This window comes from Oncorhynchus mykiss, chromosome 14 (assembly GCF_057628025.1).
Source record: "Oncorhynchus mykiss isolate SJ-2025 chromosome 14, ASM5762802v1, whole genome shotgun sequence".
Classification (NCBI taxonomy): Eukaryota; Metazoa; Chordata; class Actinopteri; order Salmoniformes; family Salmonidae; genus Oncorhynchus; species Oncorhynchus mykiss.
The window spans coordinates 23,766,494-23,788,448 of NC_143035.1; the positions used below are offsets into that span (position 1 = coordinate 23,766,494).

At 41.4% G+C, this 21,955-nt stretch overlaps 2 protein-coding genes across 4 annotated transcripts in view; both read right to left on the reverse strand.

The window, feature by feature from the left end:
- Positions 1 to 475: 475 nt before the first annotated feature.
- LOC110489003 (protein-lysine N-trimethyltransferase SMYD5) lies at positions 476 to 13,914 on the reverse strand. The gene is made up of 13 exons (XM_021561535.3): positions 13,726 to 13,914; positions 12,870 to 12,978; positions 10,753 to 10,892; positions 9,173 to 9,294; positions 8,434 to 8,503; positions 7,882 to 7,986; positions 5,534 to 5,596; positions 5,235 to 5,305; positions 4,987 to 5,093; positions 4,659 to 4,715; positions 4,404 to 4,498; positions 4,034 to 4,104; positions 476 to 1,989 (listed from the first exon to the last, which is right to left on the reverse strand). Exons 1-13 carry the CDS (start codon positions 13,816 to 13,818, stop codon positions 1,881 to 1,883), a joined length of 1,212 nt encoding a protein of 403 aa, XP_021417210.2. The 5' UTR covers positions 13,819 to 13,914; the 3' UTR covers positions 476 to 1,880.
- A 129-nt stretch (positions 13,915 to 14,043) lies between these two features.
- LOC110489004 (sideroflexin-5) overlaps positions 14,044 to 21,955 on the reverse strand; it is a 36,603-nt gene continuing 28,691 nt past the window's right edge. For all 3 annotated transcript variants that reach the window (XM_090198599.1, XM_090198598.1, XM_090198600.1), the window contains 4 exons: positions 21,761 to 21,876; positions 21,123 to 21,208; positions 20,833 to 20,950; positions 14,044 to 20,616 (listed from right to left, as the gene is read on the reverse strand). In XM_090198599.1, coding sequence (XP_090054725.1) covers positions 20,539 to 20,616; positions 20,833 to 20,950; positions 21,123 to 21,208; positions 21,761 to 21,876 — 398 coding nt within the window. In that variant the 3' untranslated portion in view covers positions 14,044 to 20,538. The remainder of the gene's footprint in view (positions 20,617 to 20,832; positions 20,951 to 21,122; positions 21,209 to 21,760; positions 21,877 to 21,955) is intronic.

The following is a 21,955-nucleotide window of genomic DNA, read 5'->3' on the forward strand; positions in this document are numbered from 1 at the left end:
GATTTTTTTCTTCCTATTCTAAAGATGTGCCGTGTTTTCGCTTCCTGGGTCGGCATCTTAACATCCAAGCAGAGTGGGAACAGAAAAAACATGTTCACTGCTCCAATAAGATGTAGATGTATTTGCAAGGCTGTTCTTGAGTCACAATCTAATATCAATAGGAAAGAGCCTATAGCAAAGTCAAGGTCGCATGAAGAGTCAACAGGCACAAATGAAACGGTCATTAAAATACCCATCGAGGTAGAAAATATGACTAGGAAGGAATACTTGTCAAATCTTCATGGTCTCACAGATGTTGGCGATAACTCACAAATAAGATTTAATGACTTCCCGAATATCCAGTTATCCACAGGGTATCTGTCTGCTTCAAGGCAATGCTGATGTGGTCATAGTTGGTAAAGACTGCCAGTTGGCTTAGCTTCTGCATACAATCAAATTGCACTAAGCAGAATACAAATAAAAGTAAGAGAATACATTTTAATCTCAATGGTTTATGCCAGAGTGGTAAAAATTACAATTGCTAGGATTCTCATAGTGTTTGCTGCTGTTCTTATGCTGCAGCATGTCCTTGTGTGACATCAAAAGCAATTTGTTCTCATGCACCAGTGCTCTGAATGCCAACTGAGATAATTGAGGTTAGTCATTTGATGTTAGCCATATTTGTTCGGTAACATTGAAAACGTTGGGATTGAAGATTACGGTCATTGTAGTTCTATTGATTCACGAGTGGGCAGTAGCAGCAATTTCACTCATGTGGAAATAACAGTTCTCAATAAACGGGAAATAGTTAACAGACAATAGCTTTCTACTGCTCAAGGTTATTCTGGCTGATGGTTAACTCAGAGGTTGCAATATTTCTAACGTTCCTTGATAGATCGATGTACTTAATATGGCTTGGTTACTTCAGCTACACTGTACATACTTTAATGTTATCACTACTAGATTGGCCAAGTGCATTATCCTTCTCAGAACATACTCACCGGACAGTTTATTAGATACACACATCTAGTACCGGGTCGGACCTTCCTTTTCATGGACAGCAGCCTGAATTCTTAGGGGCATTCTACAAGGTGTCAAAAGTGTTCCACAGGGATTTTGGTCCATGCTGATGGAATGGCATTACACAGTTGACACAGATTGTACTACAACAGTCATGCTGAGAACAGCCCGTGAAAGCTATGATCCCTTATTGATGTCTCTTGTTAAATCCACTTCAAATCAGTGTAGATGAAGGGGAGGAGACAGGTTAAAGAAGGATTTTTAAGCCTTGAGACAATTTAGACAAGGATTGTGTATGTGTGCAATTCAGTGGGTTTAGTAGTAGGCGCAAGGCACACTGGTTTGTGTCAAGAACTGCAATGCTGCAGTTTCCCGTGGGTATCAAGAATTCTCCCATTGGAGTCAACATGGGACACCATCCGTGTAACGCTTTGATACCTTGCAGAGTCCATGCCACAACGAATTGAGGCTGTTCTGAGGGCAAAGGTGCAAGCAACACCTAAGGAATAAATTACATCTTGCCCATTTAATGATTTCTACCATTCTAGAGGTACTAAACTGTGATAAATTAAATCTGGGTGTCTTTAATGTAAACGTTTCCAATAAGCAGAAGCTACACGAGAGGTTAGAGACGACGGCTGATACTGCAGAGTCATGTGACCAAATCCTTTTCAACCGGGAGATCCAAAGCTTCAGGCCATTGAGTGACTTTTTCCTTGAAAAATTATATTTTGGTACACAACTGAAGTTGATATGCTTGGAGTTTGATATGTCGTCTTTGAAATTGGTCTTCACTGGGCAGAGATGCAGTTAGCTAGCGTGGCTGAGAATGGGATTGGGAGGGGGTGAGTAGGAGGGAGGGAGCTGGTCTTTGTTCCCCCTCAGACATCCGTTATCTCCTCCTCCATGTCATCCGACGACGACGTCAGATCCAGCTCATCCATCTGAGACACACATTTTGGACACGAGCAGACGAACAGGTAGTTCTCTCTGGGAAGACAATAACGATGTTACATAAGTCACACAGTTGCCTGTTTCATTCTGGAGAGTAAGAAAGATGATAACGCGGACTGATAAAATGCATTTGCGTCAATCTATCATCACTTCTCTGTTAAAAAGAAATGCCATTATTCAACACGCATACTGTAAACACTATGTATATAACATAATAAAACAGTATATAAGCATAACACAGTGGGTCTGAATTGTTATCATTTGCAAGAGACAGAGGCCAGTCTTTGTCCACGCTTCACTACCTCCAGTTTCTGGGAGTTACGGCATTTCCAAGGTAAAACGCCTTTCAACAGGATACAGTGAATGTGAATCAAAAGTGGGCTTACAGAACAAGCCTGCCCTGGGTTTAAAGTGCGACTGAACCAAAAAAAGCTACTACTTTTGAAAATGGCATATGTGGCATCGATATGAGTCAGAACTACATTTTGACACTAGAATAAATGTTTCTAAGTGTAAATAGGATCATTTTGGTCTTGAAGACAGTCTGATATTTGCGAGACAAATAAGGAAAGAAATTGTGACAAATGAAGGATACCCTAAATTACAGTAGAGTTGGGTTTATTTCAATTCTGCCCACAGCTGGCAGCACCCAAGTAATCATCAATTCGGAGCTCAGCTGCATACGAGCCAATTGTGACGCACATGGTCAATTTGGTTAGACATTCAATATCCCTATGGGGCAAGTTAAGGACCATCAGTACATTACAAAACGTACATGAGAGATTTTTTTTATTTTTATGTCAATAACTCCAAATTTCATTGACTTAAAAACCTAAAACCAACTACAAATTGCAGAAATCCACACAAATATTGAAAGCATTTAATGAAACTAAAATATTGTCCCATTTACATTGTGCAATTTCTTGACGGCACCAACTATCCCCACAGATGGGCTATCCAAAGACAAACCAATATTGCCAGTCGGCTGAAGCGAAAAGGTAAAATAAATTGGCTGGCTACTTCCAGACACAAGACCCGGTTAGACTGTTTCCAGTTACCTACACTGAACAAAAACAAACGCAACAATTTTACTGACTTACAATTCATATAAGGAAATCAGTCAATTGAAATAAATAAATTAGGCCCAAATCTATGGATTTCACATGACTGGGCAGGGGCGCAGCCATAGGTCCACCCACTTGGGAGCCAGGACCACCCACTGAAGAGCCAGGCCCAGCCAATCAGAATGTAATAAAGCCTTTTTGTGGGGAAAAGCTCAGACAGATCCCGCAGGTGAAGAAGCCGGATGTGGAGGTTCTGGGCTGGCGTGGTTACACATGGTCTGCGTTTGTGAGGCCAGTTGAACATACTGTCAAATTCTCTAAAACGACATTATAGGAAGCTTATGGGAAAGAAAAGAACATTAAATTCTCTGGCAAAAGCTTAGGTGGACATTCATGCAATCAGCATGCCAATTGCACGCTCCCTCAAAACTTAAGACTTCTGTGGTGCTGTGTTGTGTGACAAAACTACACATTTTGGAGTGGCCTTTTATTGGATGGATTATTTTAGCAAAGGAGAAATTGCTCAGTAACAGGGATGTAAACAAATTTGTGCACACAATTTGAGTGAAATACGCATATTTTGCATATGGAATATTTTGGGGATCTATTATTTCAGCTCATGAAACCAAGACTTTACATGTTGCGTTTATATTTTTGTTCAGTGTAGAAGGGTGAGTTACTAACTGTACTGTTTTGGCAATGAACGTACAAACGCTTCCAACGTTCAAACAAACACGCCTCCAAAACCCAAAATCTCGTTCTCAGTCGCATTTCCCAATGAGGAGAATTAAAACAGAGGCTAAATCAGGAAGTTCAGCCCCCCTTTAAGGGGGTAAAAATAGGTAGTGGATTGACAGCTTGCTAATCGATCAAGAGCGTTGTTCGGCACCGGAATAACCACCAGAACCCCTCGGCTGCGCTGGCCCAGGACTGACTGTTATTACCTGGGAGGGTGGCCATTGAACTGGGAACAGTTTGAGTCTGTCAAAGGGACACAGGGGATTTCAGTTGTTTACCTCAGGATTTTCTGTCTGCTATGACAGCTCCGGTCACGCTGACAGCAGTCCAAGTAACTGATGCAGATCTCCTGGATATGTGAGGAAACAAAAGATAGCAGATGAGGACATTCACATCAAAAGACCTCCCATTACTGTTACTATATTTACACAACAATGCCCTATTATTTTGGTGCCAGAATTCAATCGATGGCTGGCAAAACATTTCTCTGGCCTCCTCACACTACATTTACAGGCAGATGCAAGCCTTCTCAATATCTGATAGCTTGACATCAGCCTCAAACCTCAGTCTCTGACCGCTAAAACTGACTGACAACTGAGCACAAAGTTCTCTCCAGTTTATCCCTCCAACCCAGCATCCTCTTCTGACCTCTCCAGGGCTGATGTCACTAAGGGCACTGAGGTGAAGCAAGAAGTTGTTGTTCGGGAAAGATGCCTCCGCTTTCGGTATGCAGCTGTGGTTACCTAGAGAGTAGACGACACAACCAAAACAAAAGTATTTGATAACGACTGTAAACATGGCCTTTTGACCAGGGCAGTAGTTAATTTAATTTATCCTGTATGATGTGTGTGTTTGTGGATTATGGAAACTGAGGTCAGAAGCCACCTGATTGTGACGACTCACATGAGCTCTGAAGTAGGAAGAGCCCAGAACCCTCGCAGTTCAGGAAGTCACCGGTCTCTGCGGAGACAAATCAAATTCAGCTCTGACCTCCATTCTCAGTAGCAGAGATGTATTCCATTTTAGTAAGGATTTCAAATATGCTGAGTTAAGCCAACCCAATTCAGAGGCGCCAAGTATCCTTTACAATCTATTATAAAATGTGAGCTGCACAAAGCCTTGCTTGGTAATGTAGGTTTAGACAAATATTTTAATCAGACAGCTTTTTCCCAGTATTCCTCAATAAACAGAACAGATGTCTCATGAAGCAGTGTAAGAAGGGAATTGTGACCTTTCTCGATGTCCTTGTATAGTTGATCAATGAAGGAATCCAATTGCTCCCTCTGCTGGCTAGTCAGCTCCAACGCATCACATGCATGAACCCATTGGCTGAGAGAGCTATGTAAAGAAACATGATAAAACAACGTCAGCACTTTAAAAAAATACTAATATTGGGACTAATGGCACGCCATAAGTGCATAATTTATGTCCATAACATCAATCATTTATGAGTTGGAAAGATTGAGAGCTGAACCTTACCTGGTACCTATGCCCTGTCCATTGGTGCCTACAAGGGCGAAGAGGGAGCGAAATCCCTCAGGTGTAAACCACTGTAACGCGAAAGGACACCCCTTATATAGCATACAGTATCTGCATCATAATCACACATGTTCAGCTCAGAGCTCACTCATGAGAAATTATTAAATCCAAGACAGATATTATTTTATATTCTTGTCTCCAGGCTGACAATGAAATAGCCAAGTACCTAGTATTAGCTTGACAAACATGTATGCCCATAAATAAATTGATAATGTAAAGGGAAATTGTGCCATTCTTACCATATTGAGATGATCATCGTAAAGTGCTGTCGTAAACAGGGTTTGTAGTAAGGTCAAATGTCCCTACAAAATGCAACATACCATAAAACGTATATTAAACGCAGACGCTCAAATAGCCGCATGTCATTTTTTTATATCCGGGCAACAGCACACATTTCAGCAAATAAAGGCTTGATCTAAATTAAATGTTTACAAGGTTTAATGTTTGATTTGTTACATTAAATACACTGAACAAAAATATAAAAGGCAACATATAAAGTGTTGGTCCCATGTTTCATGAGCTGAAATTTCCCATATGCACAAAAAGCTTATTTCTCTCCAATTGAGCACAAATTTGTTTAAATCCCTGTTAGTAAACATTTCTTCTTTGCCAAGATAATCCATCCACTGGATAGGTGTGGCATGTCAAGAAGCATGATCATTACAGAGGTGCATCTTGTGCTGGGGACAATAAAATGTGCAGTTTTGTCACACAACGCCACAGATGTCTCAAGTTGAGAGAGCGTGCAATTGGCATGCTGACTGCAGGAATGTCCACCAGAGCTGTTGCCAAAAAATGGAATGTTAATTTCTCCACCATAACGTCATTTTAGAATTTTGCAGTATGTCCAACCAGCCTCACAACCGCAGACGACGTGTATGGCGCTGTGTGGGCGAGTGGTTTGCTGATGTCAACGTTGTGAACAGAGTGCCTCGTGGTGGCGGTGGGTTTATGGTATGGGCAGGCATAAGCTACGGACAACAAACACAATTGCATTTTATCAATGGCAATTTGAATGCACTGGGATACCATGACGAGATCCTGAGACCCAACGTGACCATTATTTTTAAGGTATCTGTGACCAGATGCCTATTGTGACCAGATGCCTATTGAATATTCCAATTGATTGATATCCTTAAATTAACTGTAACTCAGTAAAACCTTTGAAATTGTTGCGTTTATATTTTTGTTCAGTATAATTTGAAAACTAAAAAATGATGGCACTCATACGTTTTTAATCACCTGTAAGAAACTGCTAGCCATTTGGCTGCTAACAGCTGAGAACTGCTAGCTAACAGGCAAGCACAAAAACAGTCAACTTCGAGAGTACAGAGCCTTCAAATTTGGCTGATCGCCCTCTACCGGCTAAAGTACGAACTGACAAAAATGCACAGTTGAAGGATAATTAAAAAACGTTTTTAAATAGAGACATACTAAGACAAAATAACCATCAGTGTGTAAATGATAGCAGTGCAGGAAATTAAGAAACGTATTAAAATGTTGGAAGAGAATGCTGGAATTAAACAATTAAAGTAAAGATGTGCCAATTTTGAATGTTATATTGTTTTGTGCATCTGAGCTATTGTCGTTCAAGCAGGCAGAAATTCGGCAAGTGTGACATAGAATTGCGATAAAGACGCCCTCACTAAACTGTTAACAGGAATGTCTATCATGCATTTCAGATTTAAATACTGGCCAATGTCATAACAGGGGAGGTTGTCTTCTTTCAAATGTTTTTTTGTGATGTTCCTACCCCGAGAAACGTAATTTAACAGAGGGTCTAACACATTTCTCCTAATTGTCTGCCTCTTCAGTCCAGGGTGCATTGCATGATGCCGTTGAGATTGTCAAACTCCACTGTGAGCCACATCAATCTGCAGGTTAACATGGTGAGATTGTACTCCTAAAATTGATAGCGCAATTTGTTAGAGCCATTTTACAGCTAACTAGATACTTCACATGCTGATATTGACTTTGGTATTATTGTGGGTACCTACGTTCGCTAGCTAGCTAAATAGCCAGCCAATAGAGAGCGTTGCATTGTGGGTTTTGTAGTTGACTTGCGCTGCCACAGATTTCCACATGTTGCTACCAACCTTATTTTAGAGTCAAAAATAAACATTTGTTCACAAAAACTTTTTCCCACATATTAGCGTTATGTAACACTAAATTACAGGAATGAGTGGTTTTGGGTGGATTTTTCCTTTAAATATGCAAATAAGCAAAAGCTGTGTGCATTAAGTAAATAGACGCCAGGCTCAAATAGAAGCCTGTCTGTAATAAGCGCCTGTTGTGATCAGTGATTTAAGCAAATAAACACCCAGGCAATTAATTGAAGTTTTACAGTAGTCTATAATATATCACAATAACAATGAGTCAAACCTAATAGTTAGCACAAATGTGAAAAAACTCATTTGAAGCTCAATCCCCGTTTCCTCAATTCCTCTCTAAGCACATTGGAGGATAGGTTCTAAGGTCTCTTCCTCAGACCTCCTCCTCCAAATGAGCCTGAAGGGGAATTGAGGAAGCAAGGATTTGACAGCTAGTAGTTTACATTTTCAGGCACAGCCACTACCTCTATTCTTACCTGGAACTTCTCTCCCAGCAGCTTGTGTGCAATTTCCTCCTCCTCGTTGGCCGCACGGCTGCAGAACTGAAAGAACAACTTCTGCCAGCAGCATTTGTCTTGGGCCTGCATGACAAATTCAAACATTATATAGTGTTTGAGTTACCTATTATGCACAGGTATGCATGCACATATAGTATTATAATAGCAAACTGACAGGTTAAATGCTTCTCCAGGCATTGTAAAAGTCTGTTCATCTACACAGACACCAGATTCTCAAACAAGCATTCACTACAAATCGTCACTGTCTGATAAACCTTTCAACTCTATTTTTGAAAATGTTATTTTTCCCCCCCACATTTATTGAAAGCAGTACTCTGAACATGACTCTAGGACCAAGAAAACATTCAAAATAGCTTCTGACATTTCATAATTGAATGTTTGTTAAAATGGGGGAATATTTTTTTTTCCTTCAGTTTTCAGCCGACAACAAAATATAGAATGCAAATATAGAGAGCAACTCACTTTGGAATTAAAGCAGCTGAAAAATAAAGGCGGTAGGTGGTAGCTCACCTGTTTGACAGTGGCCACCATCCTGGCCATGAGCATGATGCTGGAGGTCTCAGGAGGGTAGTGCATACTCCTAGGGGGCAGATGGAGGGGATCATGTCACCTCATGCAATTACAGCCAAAATATCACTGAGGCTGGATCTGAAAACATTACTAGCTGCCAACTCCTTGCTTTCTCGTCCTCATTTCCTCCAATTCCTGTCTCCCTGCCAAAGCCAATTGAAAGAGGAATTGCAAGGGAGGGATCTTTGAGAGGGAGATAAAGAATTAGAGGAAACAAGGACAGAGAAAGCTAGAAACATTGTTTCAAAACCCAGAGACTCGGCAGACCAGGGTTTGGCAAGTCAATGGGAGAAGTGAAAAATGTGTCCTTAGTTAATTTCCTCAAAATTTAAAGGCAAAACCTAGATTTGAGATAATGTCTTCGGTAGCTGAAACTGTAATTACTACAACCTTGTGAAATTGACATACTGACATTTTATCGAAGTGGTGCCTTTGATTTGACGGCCTGCACATAAGTAGTTCGGCGCGAAAACCGTTAGTCCCGATGACGTGTTTCTGCGCATGAGCTTAGCTAGCTAACGTCGCCATGATATTTACCAGCATGATCGGGGATTCTATTTGAGAAGCAGTTTCTAGACATCTTCATAATGTACCGTCTTCGGTAAAATTTTCAGATTCAGTGCAAGAGAAATATGGGCCCCATCAATTGGAATTAAATTAAACAGCAAATCCATCTCACCTCCAGGCATCCTTAAGTTTGTTGACGGGATGGTCCGGGTCCTCTTGGGAATGGCCTAAGCACAGGGCCCGATGGTACTGGTCTGCCGCAGCCTGCCGACACTCGTTGCTACAGTACATCACCTGGAGGGGGAGACAAAGTCTACTTCAGTGAGAGGTCTTGTTTGTTCCAATAAGTTGGACCCGTTTCTGACCCGAATAAATTTGTTATAAATATAGAGACCTGGTTCAAATGGACCCAAAGACAACCGGACCCGGCCCCGTATAGACCCGGTCTGATCCGAGCTAAGAGCTAAGAGGGGACTTGCTGTGTTTGTGACTGTGTGGCTAGAGGAAAAGACACAGCAGCAACCAAGTCGACTCGCACCACTAAATTCTAGCTGCAAAAGCTAGATGACTTATTATCCAATCTTACATAGTACCCGTTTTGACTGCATCAAACCAAGAAGAGAAGCTAGTTAAGATAGCTAGCTAGCTTGGCTAAGCAAGCTATTTAGGATGCACTTTCTCCCCCGTCCTACACAATCGCTCCATTCAAAGTATTAAGCAGCAGACCATCTGCTGGCTCTTGGTCGTTGAAAGGGAAACATATCCTTCTCATTTAACTTTTAACTCCATGGATCTCCTAACTTGTTTACCAATACACATACGGGGCCAGAGTCTAATGCCACTTTGATGACTTGTGATTGGCCAACAAAAAAACAAGCTACACTCCTGTGAAAGATATGCGTCTCTCTGAATAAGCCAAAGCAGCATAAACGAGACAATTTACTCTCCCTCCCTCTACTGCAGCAGTCGGGTCTGTACCTTGCCTTTCCGGCAAATCAGTTCTAATTCCACATACCCGAAACAATTAAATCAGAACCAGATCAGAGGTCAACTACAGAATTTCGGACCTGACCTGGTCGGGGCCTGGGTAATAGAGTTTCGGGAGGACCTGTGAATAACTACACTGAAGACCAAAGCAAAACACTGGACTAGGCTGGAGGAAGTAGCTACAGTATATCAACACATCTCTATATGGAGAACAGGCATTGGGTAGGTGTATCACATTTAAGTGGCTTCTAATCCTTCATCTCTACAGATCTAAAAAAAAAAACAGGCTAGGAAAAGCATATAGACATGCTCCATTTTGCTTTCAACAATGTGTTTGAAGATCAGTAGTGTCCAGTCCTTAAAGCTTAAATATGTAACTTTTTGGGCAATCCAACCAAATTCACATTGATATAGCTATAAATCACATTTCTTTCTCAGTGAAAGCAAGTCTAAGAAGCGGGAGATGTGTTATGTGCACTATTTCTATGCCTCCCATTATTAAGTTTTGTTTTTGCATCTTTTACTTTCGGTTTTGTACACCAGCTTCAAACAGCTGAATATACAATATTTTTGGTTAGGGAAAATATTTCACAGTGGTTCAGACGGTACAATGATTCTCTATACTATACTTGCTTGTTTGATTTGTCACAAATTAAAGTTAGGCTATCTAGAATAATTTTTGCAACTAGGAAATGGGAGCCATTTCTGCATAGTGCACCTTTAACTGGCAGTGCAGATGGGGAAAGACTTGAGAGAGACACTCACCTGGCATTGTGGGCAAGCTTGGTGCAGCTCTGGGCGCACCTTGCACAGCTCAGTGTGGGGTAGACTGAGGCCAGGGTTGCCACTCAGTCTTCGGGCATTATCCTCAGCTGTCTCCAGAGCACTCAAGCAGTATTCACAGGCTGGAGGAGACACAGGGATGGATGATTAAATAAATGGGAGATAACTAAGGGTGATTTTATCACTAAATACACTACATGACCAAAAGTATGTGAACTGCTCGTCAAACATCTCATTCCAAAATCATTGTTGGTCCTCCATTTGCTGCTATAAACAGCCTCCACTCTTCTGGGAAGGCTTTCCACTAGATGTTGGAACATTACTGCGAGGACTTGCTCCCACTCAGCCACAAGAGCATTAGTGAGGTCAGGCACTGATGTTGGCCAATTAGGCCTGACTCGCAGTCACCATTCCCATACATCCCACAAGTGTTCAAGGGGGTTGAAGTCAGGGCTCTGTGCAGGCCAGTCAAGTTCTTCCACACCAATCACAACAAACCATTTTTGTATGGACCTTGCTTTGTGCACAGGGGATTTGTCATGCTGAAACAGGAAAGGGCCTTCCCCAAACTGTTGCCACAAAGTTGGAAACACAGAATCATCTAGAATGTCATTGTATGCTGTAGCATTAAGATCTCTTCACTGGAACTAAGGGACCTAGCCGGAACCATGAAAAACAGCCCCAGACAATTATTTCTCCTAAACCAACCTTTACAGTTGGCACTATGCTTTGGGGCAGGTAGTGTTCTTCTGGCATCCGCCAAACCCAGATTTGTCCACCAGACGGTGAAGTGTGATTCATCACTCCAGATAACAAGTTCCCACTGCTCTACAGTCCATTGGCGACGAGCTTTACACCACTCCAGCCGACACTTGGCATTGCATATGGTGATCTTAGGCTTGTGTGCGGCTGCTCAGCCATGGAAACCCATTTCATGAAGCTCCCAACTAACAGTTCTTGTGCTGACGTTGCTTCCAGAGGCAGTTTGGAAAATCGGTGGTGAATGTTGCAACCGAGGACAGGCGATTTTTACGCGCTACATACTTCTGTTCTGTGAGCTAGTGTGGCCTACCACTTCTCGGCTAAGTCGTTGTTGCTCATGTAACGGATGTGAAACGGCTAGCTTAGTTAGCGTGGGCGCTAAATAGCATTTCAATCAGTGACATCACTTGCTCTGAGACCTTGAAGTAGTAGTTCCCCTTGCTCTGCAAGGGCCGCGGCTTTTGTGGAGCGATGGGTAACGATGCTTCGAGGGTGACTGTTGATGTGTGCAGAAGTTCCCTGGTTCGCGCCCGGGTATGGGCGAGGGGACGGTCTAAAATTATACTGTTACATTGATGCTGTTGACCCGGATTACTGGTTGCTGCGGAAAAAGGAGGAGGTAAAAAGGGGGGTGAGTGTAACGGATGTGAAATGGCTAGCTTAGTTAGCGTGGGCGCTAAATAGCGTTTCAATCAGTGACGTCACTTGCTCTGAGACCTTGAAGTAGTAGTTCCCCTTGCTCTGCAAGGGCCGCGGCTTTTGTGGAGCGATGGGTAACGATGCTTCGAGGGTGACTGTTGATGTGTGCAGAAGTTCCCTGGTTCTCGCCCGGGTATGGGCGAGGGGACGGTCTAAAAAAATATACTGTTACACTCATAAACGTTTCCACTTCACAATACCAGCAATTACAGTTGACCGGGGCAGCTCTAGCAGGGCAGACATTTTACCAACTGACTTGTTGGAACGGTAGCATCCTATGACGGTGCCACGTTAAAAATCACTGAGCTCTTCGGTAAGGCCATTCTACTGCCAATGTTTGTCTATGGAGTTTGCATGGTTGTGTGCTTAAAATTGATACACCGGTCAGATAGCCGAATCCACTAATTTGAAGGGGTGTCCACATACTTTTGTATATACAGTAAGAAACACCATTAATAAAAAATCAGCAGTTCCCCCTGGCCTATGTTCATCTAAAATATGGATTACAAAAGCAAAGCCAGGTGGAACATTTTGCACCAAGATTTTCAGTCATCAACAGGAACATAAAAGGAGGATTTGTTGTAACTTCTGAGTTGTTCAGTCTGTCAACTAAATCTTGAACCTATATTGCACCCCACCTTTATATTTGTACTGGGAATTCCACAAGAACTGGGAAGAGACAAGAGGGCGCTCTACAAAAATGGTGTCTCCCTTCTTGATGGCCTTCTTGGCAAATAATCCTTTGCCCTAAAATAAAAGCAAAATGTTTAATGTTAGTTTGCTATGACAATTTCATTACGCACCTAGCTACATATACTTTATCTATACCAAGTGCACCCTATTGAGTCAGACCAGGATAGCCTTTGACCTTTATTAGCCCCTTCAAAAAGGTATAGTAGGAGACTAATCTGTGCAAAGCTTTCATTAGCTAGCTAGCTACTTAACGTTACATGATGCTAGCTAGCTAGACTAAACGCGTAGCTAGCTAGTTAACATTAATCAGTTAGTCACCTCCATGCCACATGGATTGCTGACATGTCCTAGCTAGCTAGCTACAGTAATAAAAGTATAATAAATATAGGCCATATGTGACGTTTTAAATGTATGAATTTCAGTCCTTGACTAACAATGTTATTCTGTACTACTGTATGTATTGTCATGTTTCATGTGGACCCCAGGAAGAGTAGCTGATGCTTTTGCAGCGGCTAATGGGGATCCTAACGTTAAATACCAACAAAAAAAATACATTAACATGGCTGGTAGCTAAGTAACCACGTAGGTAGCAAAGAGTTTTTTTAAACCTCAGTGTAGTAGCTAGCTATGGCCAGCCAGTAAACATAAAAATATTTTTTTTAACAAGAGATTCTGTCCTGCTCATAATTCGGGCCAGCCAATTTGACAGCATGCGTGGCACTGCATTTGGCATCAAAACGGTGCTAGAAAACGACAAACTTGAAATTAGCCTTTTCAAAAGAATCCCTGTCGGCACATTACCTTAACCTTGTCAATAAATCGGACTTCCACACAACTACAAACTTTAGTTGTGTCCACGCAGAAAGAAAGCATGTCATCTTGGGAGGCAGCCATCTTCAAATTAACCCTTGGCCTGTGAACTCTAAAGTTTTTAGAGGAGCCTACGCGTAAACATTTAGCGGCCTCTATTTATTTCACCTTTATTTAACCAGGTAGGCCAGTTGAGAACAAGTTCTCATTTACAACTGCGACCTGGTCAAGATAAAGCAAAGCAGTTCAACACAGAATAAACAAACATACAGTCAATAATAAAATAGAAAAGAGTCTATATACAGTGTGTGCAAAAGCAGTTGATATAGTACTTTTATTTTATTTTCAGTAATACGCTACAGTGAGTGCCTTGTAAAATTATACTACATGATTTCATCTTCCATTAGATGCAATTAATTATATCATGAAGACCAAACTTCCAATAATGTTTGAAAATGTACACACAGTGCCTGATTAATGAATTGAAGCGTACCCTCCATTGTCACACTCGGGGAGATGGCTCACATTGTCTGTTACACACATATGACTGGAGACAAATAAAAATGTTATATATTTTATCAAACATTATTAATAAACATTTTGATATACCATTGAATCATAGATAACATTTAGTACATTTTGAGTAGCAGAACATCCATTGAAGCTAGAGTCCTTACTTGAAACAATAACGTGCAAGCGGTCACCCGTTTCTGTAAAAAGCTGAGGGGTGGGCCTGGAGAAATGTAACCACTCTCAAATTCATAGAGCTATTGATGCAAGGACTGACCATACATGATATCAACATTATACACTGAACAAGAATATAAACGCAACATGTAAAGTGTTGGTCCCATGTTTAATGAGCTGAAATAAAAGATCAGACACTTTCCATACGCACAAAAAGCGTATTTCTCTCAAATTTTGTGCACACATTTTTTTATATACTTGTTAGTGAGCATTTCTCCTTTTCCAATATAATCTATCCACCTGACAGGTTTGGCATGTGAAGAAGCTATTTAAACAGCATGATTATTACACAGGTGCACCTTGTGCTGGGGACAAAAGGACACTCTAAAATGTGCAGTTTGCCACACAACACAAAGCCACTGATTGCCGTTGGCATGCTGACTTCAGGAATGTCCACCAGAGTTGTTACCCGAGAATGTAATGTTAATTTCTCTACCATAAGCCACCTCTAATGTTGTTTAAGAGAATTTGCCAGTACGTCAAACTGGCCTCACAACCGCAGACCATGTGTAAGGCATCATGTGGGCGAGCCGTTTGTGGATGTCAACATGGTGAACGGGGTGCCCCATAATGGCACTGGGGGTTATGGTTTGGGCAGGCATGAGCTAACGACAACGAACACAATTGCATTTTATCAATGGCAACTTGAATGTACATAGATACCGTGAGAAGATCCTGAGGCCCATTGTTGTGCAATTCATCCACCGACATCACCTCATGTTTCAGCATGATAATGCAAGGCCCCATGTCACAAGAATCTGTACACAATTCCTGGAAACTGAACATTTCCCAGTTCTTCCATGGCCTGCACACTCACCAGACATGTTACCCATTGAGCATGTTTGGGATGCCCTGGATTGACATGTTCAATAGTGTGTTCCAGTTACCTTCAATATCCAGCAACTAAGCACAGCTATCGAAGAGGAGTGAGACAACATTCCACTGGCCACAATCAACAGCTTGGTCAACTCTATGTGAAACAGATGTGTTGCGCTGGATGAGGCAAATGGTGGTCACACCAGATACTGACTGGTTTTCTGATCCACACCAGTACATTTTTTTAAGGTATCTGTGACCAACCGATGCATATCTGTATTACCAGTCATGTGAAATCCATAGATCAGGGCACAATTTATTTATTTAAATTGACTGATTTCCTAATATGAACTGTGCCTCTGTAAAATCTTTGAAATTGTTGCATCTTGCTTTCATATTTTTGTTCAGTATAGGTTTAACCTTGTTTCGAGGCGATAGTGTTAGTTTACATTGTTTACAAACATTGGAGTAAAACGCGCTTATTGGGATGTGATGGGGTACGACTGTTGAACTAAGCTCATTGTGCATTTCTAGGTTATATTTTAAAATAATGAATGAGCATATATATATATATATATATATATATACACACACACACATTCATACATACAATTAATTTCTAAGTCCAAAAATGGATGTAGCAACTAAGAATTCCAGCTTTAAATACAGGGCATTCAGACACATTCCACATTTTGTTACAGCCTAATTATGAATGGAATTAAACAAAAAAAAAATCCTCAATCTACACACACACACACACACAATACCCCATAATGACAAAGCAAAAACAGTTTTTTAGATTTTTTTAGCAAATATAATTTAAAAAAACAGAAATATCTCATTTACATAAGAATTCAGATCCTTTGCTATGAGACTCAATTGATCTCAGGTGCATCCTGTTTCCATTGATCATCCTTGAGATGTTTCTACTTGATTGGAGTCCAACTGTTGTAAATTCAATTGATTGGACAAGGCACACACTTGACAAGGTCCCACAGTTGACAGTGCAAGTCAGAGCAAAAACCAAACCATTAGGTCGAAGGAATTGTCCATAGAGCTCCGAGACAGGATTGTGTCAAGGCACTGATCTGGGGAAGGGTACCACAAAATGTCTGCAGCATTGAAGGTCCCCAAGAACATAGTGGCCTCCATCATTCTTAAATGGAAGCAGTTTGAACCACCAAGAGTCTTCCTAGAGCTGGCCCCCGGGCAGCTGAGCCATCGGAGGAAAAGGGCCTTGGTCAGGGAGGAGACCAAAAACCTGATGGTCACTCTGACAGAGCTCCAGAGTTCTTCTGTGGAGATGGGAGAACATTGCAGTACTCCACCAATCAGGACTTTATGGTAGAGTGGTGGAAGCCACTGCTCTGTAAAAGGCACATGACAGCCCGCTTGCAATTTGCCAAAAGGCACCTAAAGACTCTCATACCATGAGAAACAAGATTGAGAAACAAGATTCTCTGGTCTGATGAAACCAAGATTGAACTCTTTGGCCTGAATGCCAAGCGTCACATCTGGAGGAAATCTGGCACCATCCCTATGGTGAAGCATGGTGGTGGCAGCATCATGCTGTGGGGATGTCTTTCAGCGGCAGGGACTGGGAGACTAGTCAGGATCGAGGGAAAGATGAACGTAGCAAAGTACAGAGAGATCCTTGATGAAATCCAGATCCAGAGCGCTCAGGACCTCAGACAGGGGCAAAATGTTCACCTTCCAACTGTACAATGACCCTAAGCATACAGCCAAGACAACACATGAGTGGCTTCGGGACAAGTCTCTGAATGTCATCGAGTGGCCCATACAGAGCCCGGAATTGAACCCGTTTGAACATCTCTGGAGAGACCTGAAAATAGCTGTGCAGCGACACTCACCAGCCAACCTGACAGAGCTTGAGGATCTGCGGAGAAAAATGGGAGAAACTCCCCAAATACAGGTGTGCCAAGCTTGTAGCGTCATACCCAAGAATACTCAAGGCTGTAATCGCTGCCAAAGGTGCTTCAACAATGTACTGAGTAAAGGGTTGAAAATACTTCCGTAAATGTAATATTTAAGGTTTTTATTTGTAATATACTTGCAAAATTTCTAAAAAAACAATTTTTTGCCTTGTCATTATGGGGGTATTGTGAGTAGATTGATGAGGTGAAAAAGAAATTGAATAAATTTTAGAATAAGACTGAAACATTACAAAATGTGGAAAAAGTGAAGGGGTCTGAATACTACCCGAATGCACTGTATGTACAAGAGGATGTGGATAACACACATTGGTTAGTACAATATATTCTGGTAATAATGTTATTATATATACACACAAACATTTTACTGTGCAAAAATCTCATACTATGATCATTTAAAGGGGAATGTATAAAAATATAAAACGTAGAATATTTAAAAAAAACTAACATTTTTAGCAACCATGGTCCACAAACAGACTTTCCTCTATAATGTCCTAGAATGGCACTTGTCAAGAAACAGACCTAAGCTGCATCCCAATTCTCCACCCTTCTCCCGAAGCGTGCACTTGCACATTATCCATCAGTGGCAAAAACGTCCTCCAGCCAACGCTTACAGTATTCCAGTGCTTTTAAATCCATGCTGGTGTACACTTAGGGAGGAGAACTGGGATTCAACAGTAGATTGTAGGACAGGGTGTAGAGGCTAGGACAGGGTGTAGAGGCTAGTGCAGGGTGTAGAGGCTACAGGCTGATTCTGAACAGGGTCCTTTTTGTTAATATTTCTATCAGAATCAAGTAGCCTACTGTGTAGCCTAGCCCACTGTGTAGCGTAGACTACTGTGTAGTGTAGCCTAGTCTAACGTAGCCTACTGTGTAACGTAGCCTAGCCTAATTTTTAACATTATTTGGGGCATCATAAGACATGAACAGCCAATCAGGATCTATCACTCAACACTGATTGATATGCTTGTAAAACTCTTGATTTAAAAAATACAAAATAATTCCTAAAAATCCTAAAAATGTTTGATGTCAGTACAATACAAGTTGGAAGATTACATACACTTAGGTTGGAGTCATTAAAACTCGTTTTTCAACCACTTCACAAATTTCTTGTTAACAAACTATAGTTTTGGCAAGTCAGTTAGGACATCTACTTTGTGCAGGACCAACAATTGTTTACAGACAGATTATTTCACTTATAATTCACTGTTCCAGTGGGTCAGAAGTTAACATATACTAAGTTGACTGTGCCTTTAAACAGCTTGGAAAATTCCAGAAAATGATGTCATGGCTTTAGAAGCTTCTGATAAGCTAATTGACATCATGTGAGTCAATTGGAGATGTACCTGTGGACGCATTTCAAGGCCTACCTTCAAACTCAGTGCCTCTTTGCTTGACATCATGGGAAAATCAAAAGAAATCAGCCAAGACCTCAGAAAATAAATTGTAGACCTCAAGTCTGGTTCATCCTTGGGAGCAATTTCCAAACGCCTGAAGGTAACACGTTCATCTGTACAAACAATAGAACGCAAGTATAAACACCATGGGACCACACAGCCCTCCTACCACTCAGGAAGGAGACATGTTCTGTCTCCTAGAGATGAACGTACTTTTGTGCGAAAAGTTCAAATCAATCCCAGAACAACAGCAAAGGATATTGTGAAGATGCTGGAGGAAGCACGTACAAAAATATCTATATCCAGAGTAAAACGAGTCCTATAAATCGACATAACCTGAAAGTCCGCTCAGCAAGGAAGAATCCACTGCTCCAAAACCGCCATAAAAAAGCCAGACTACGGTTTGCAACTGCACATGGAGACAAAGATTGTACTTTTTGGAGAAATGTCCTCTGGTCTGATGAAACAAAAATAGAACTGTTTGGCCATAATGACCATCGTTATGTTTGGAGGACAAAGGGGGAGGCTTGCAAGCCGAAGAACACCATCCCAACCGTGAAGCACAGGGGTGGCAGCATCATGTTGTGGGGTGCTTTGCTGCACGAGGGACTGGTGCACTTCACAAAATAGATGGCATCATGAGGTAGGAAATGTATGTGGATATATTGAAGCAACATCTCATGACATCAGTCAGGAAGTTAAAGCTTGGTCGCAAATGGGTCTTCCAAATGGACAATGACCCCAAGCATACTTCTAAAGTTGTGACAAAATGGCTTAAGGACAACAAAGTCAAGCTATTGGAGTGGCCATCACAAAGCCCTGACCTCAATCCCATAGAAAATTTGTGGGCAGAACTGAAAAAGCATGTGCAAGCAAGGAGGCCTACAAACCTGACTCAGATACACCAGCTCTGACAGGAGGAATGGGCCAAAATTCACCCAACTTATTGTGGGAAGCTTGTGGAAGGCTACCCGAAATGTTTGACCCAAGTTAAACAATTTAAAGGCAATGCTACCAAATACTAATTGAGTATGTAAACTTCTGACCCACTGGGAAATGAAGTAAATAAAAGCTGAAATAAATAATTATCTCCTATTATTCTGACATTTCACATTCTTAAAATAACGTGTTGATCTTAAATGACCTAAAACAGGGAATTTTTACTAGGATTAAATGTCAGGAATTATGAAAAACTGAGTTTAAATGTACTTGGCTAAAGTGTATGTAAACTTCCGACTTCAACTGTATGCCCTCCCCCAAACATTCAAACAACTACAGCAGTTTGGGTGAACAATAAAAACACATTTCATATTAAAGTTAAAGACAAATGGGTTGATCATCACCACCAATTGTAAAATTGCTGGTATAGGCATAACATTATAAAGTTCCATCATAATATATTATTAGTCTATTTCCTTAACTTCCTCAATCATTACTGATTGGCCTCATAGGTGGCATATAGCCTAGCGGTTAGAGTGTTGGACCAGTAACCGAAAGGTAAAAAAATCTGCAGACGTGCCCTTGAGCAAGGCACTTAACCCTAATATGCTCCAGGGGTGCTGGACTGGTAAGGCTGACCCTGTAAAACAACACAATTCACTGCACCTCTCTGGTGTAAATGACAATAAAACACATTTTTGTATATGTTGTATTAAAACCATTGGTTAAGACAGCACATGATAATATATGTTACACTATATTAATGCAGCAGAAAGTGCCTGGACCTGTTACCATATTAGGCTATGGGAGAAAGAGCTCTTGGGTGAAGCTTCCCCTAGGTACAGATCTAGGATAAGCTTCCCTTCCGCCAATCCATTAGTGGGGAAACTGGAGTGTCAGTGACAGCCAATCAAAAAGGAGGCTCATTTGAATCACTGTTCCCGGGACGGTCCTCACAATCCCTTGTTGTAGGTCACCACCTTGCTATTGGTTGCCATGGCAATTTCAGGCTCAAGCTGAGACACCTCAATCTATTGAAATTGAACCAGAGAAAGAGAAGTAAGTACACAATACGCCTACCAGTCCTCTGCAACACCTAATAGCCCTTCACAGTACCTCCAAACCCAAAACCTTTGTAGTTCGTTCTTAATTACAAGTGAAGAAGGAAATGACAAGTGAAGTGTGTGTGAGGTGAATTCCTCCCCAGCTGTCCAGGCAGCCTCCAGGGATAGCAGCAGCAGTAGTACCTGAGACATCTGTGGGAATAGGCTGATGGCCAGGGGCAGCGAGAGGCTGAAGGTAGCCAGACACACCAGGCTGTGGATGGGCAGCAACAGCCTCCGATTCATCTGCAGGAATGGAAGTCTAACAGACATGAAGGTAGCACACATTTTGATATTGCCATTTGTATGGAGTACAATCTCAACACTAATACAATATTTCTTACACATGATTCCAATAGTAATTGTCAACAAGACAAAAAAAATGTATGCCACAGACTGTTGATCTGTGCAGTCTGTTGATCTGCATGACATACTTTTCTAGGTAGGACATGATGATGGGAGGAAGGACAAAGATTGGCATCGGGAGGACCACTCTGGTAAAGGCAGTTTCCATAATTGCCTGGGGGGTAGAAAAAATATTCTGCACATGATTCAATTCAAAATATTGCAATGTGTTGGATTAAATTCCCACTTCCATGAGATTAGAAGGATATGGCATATGTGGAAAAAGGCATAAATATGTTAGACTAACAATAAATCATCAAATAAACCTGTTGTTTATTCAACCTCATATGATGAATCATACCGACTTCAGTAGTGGACAGACTATTCAGAAACGGATTCTCCACACAAAAATACAAATGTCGCATTGAATACACAATATTAACAGTTTACAGACAACATATTTTGTCAGGAACACATCAAATAAAACACTAGAATGGTCATAGACATATCGACAACGTGATAACAGGACGGCCATCTTGGTCAGGGTATCTTTCAGTCTAAAGACCCCTCAAATTTGTAAAAATATTGCATTTGATATATCTGCACAGTATGTTTGATAGCTAGCTAGCCAGTCAGTTTTTGTGGAATGATATCATACATTTCATGGCCAGGAAGGAAACAGTGTTTTTATACAGGCTAGTGTGAGTTCTGATGGCCAGCCACTCACATGTTTGGCAGCAATCTTTGAGGAGCCCACCACGTTCCCATTTCCGTCCAGCACGTCGATGCCCTCCGACAGCTCATTGTGCCTCATGAGGCCCACATTGCAAATGTTGGCACTGGCTGAGGAAGTGGAGAAGACTGGTTGTGAAAGTGCCGCTGCATAACATTCAGCTGACATTGAGACCTACCTGTTTAAAAA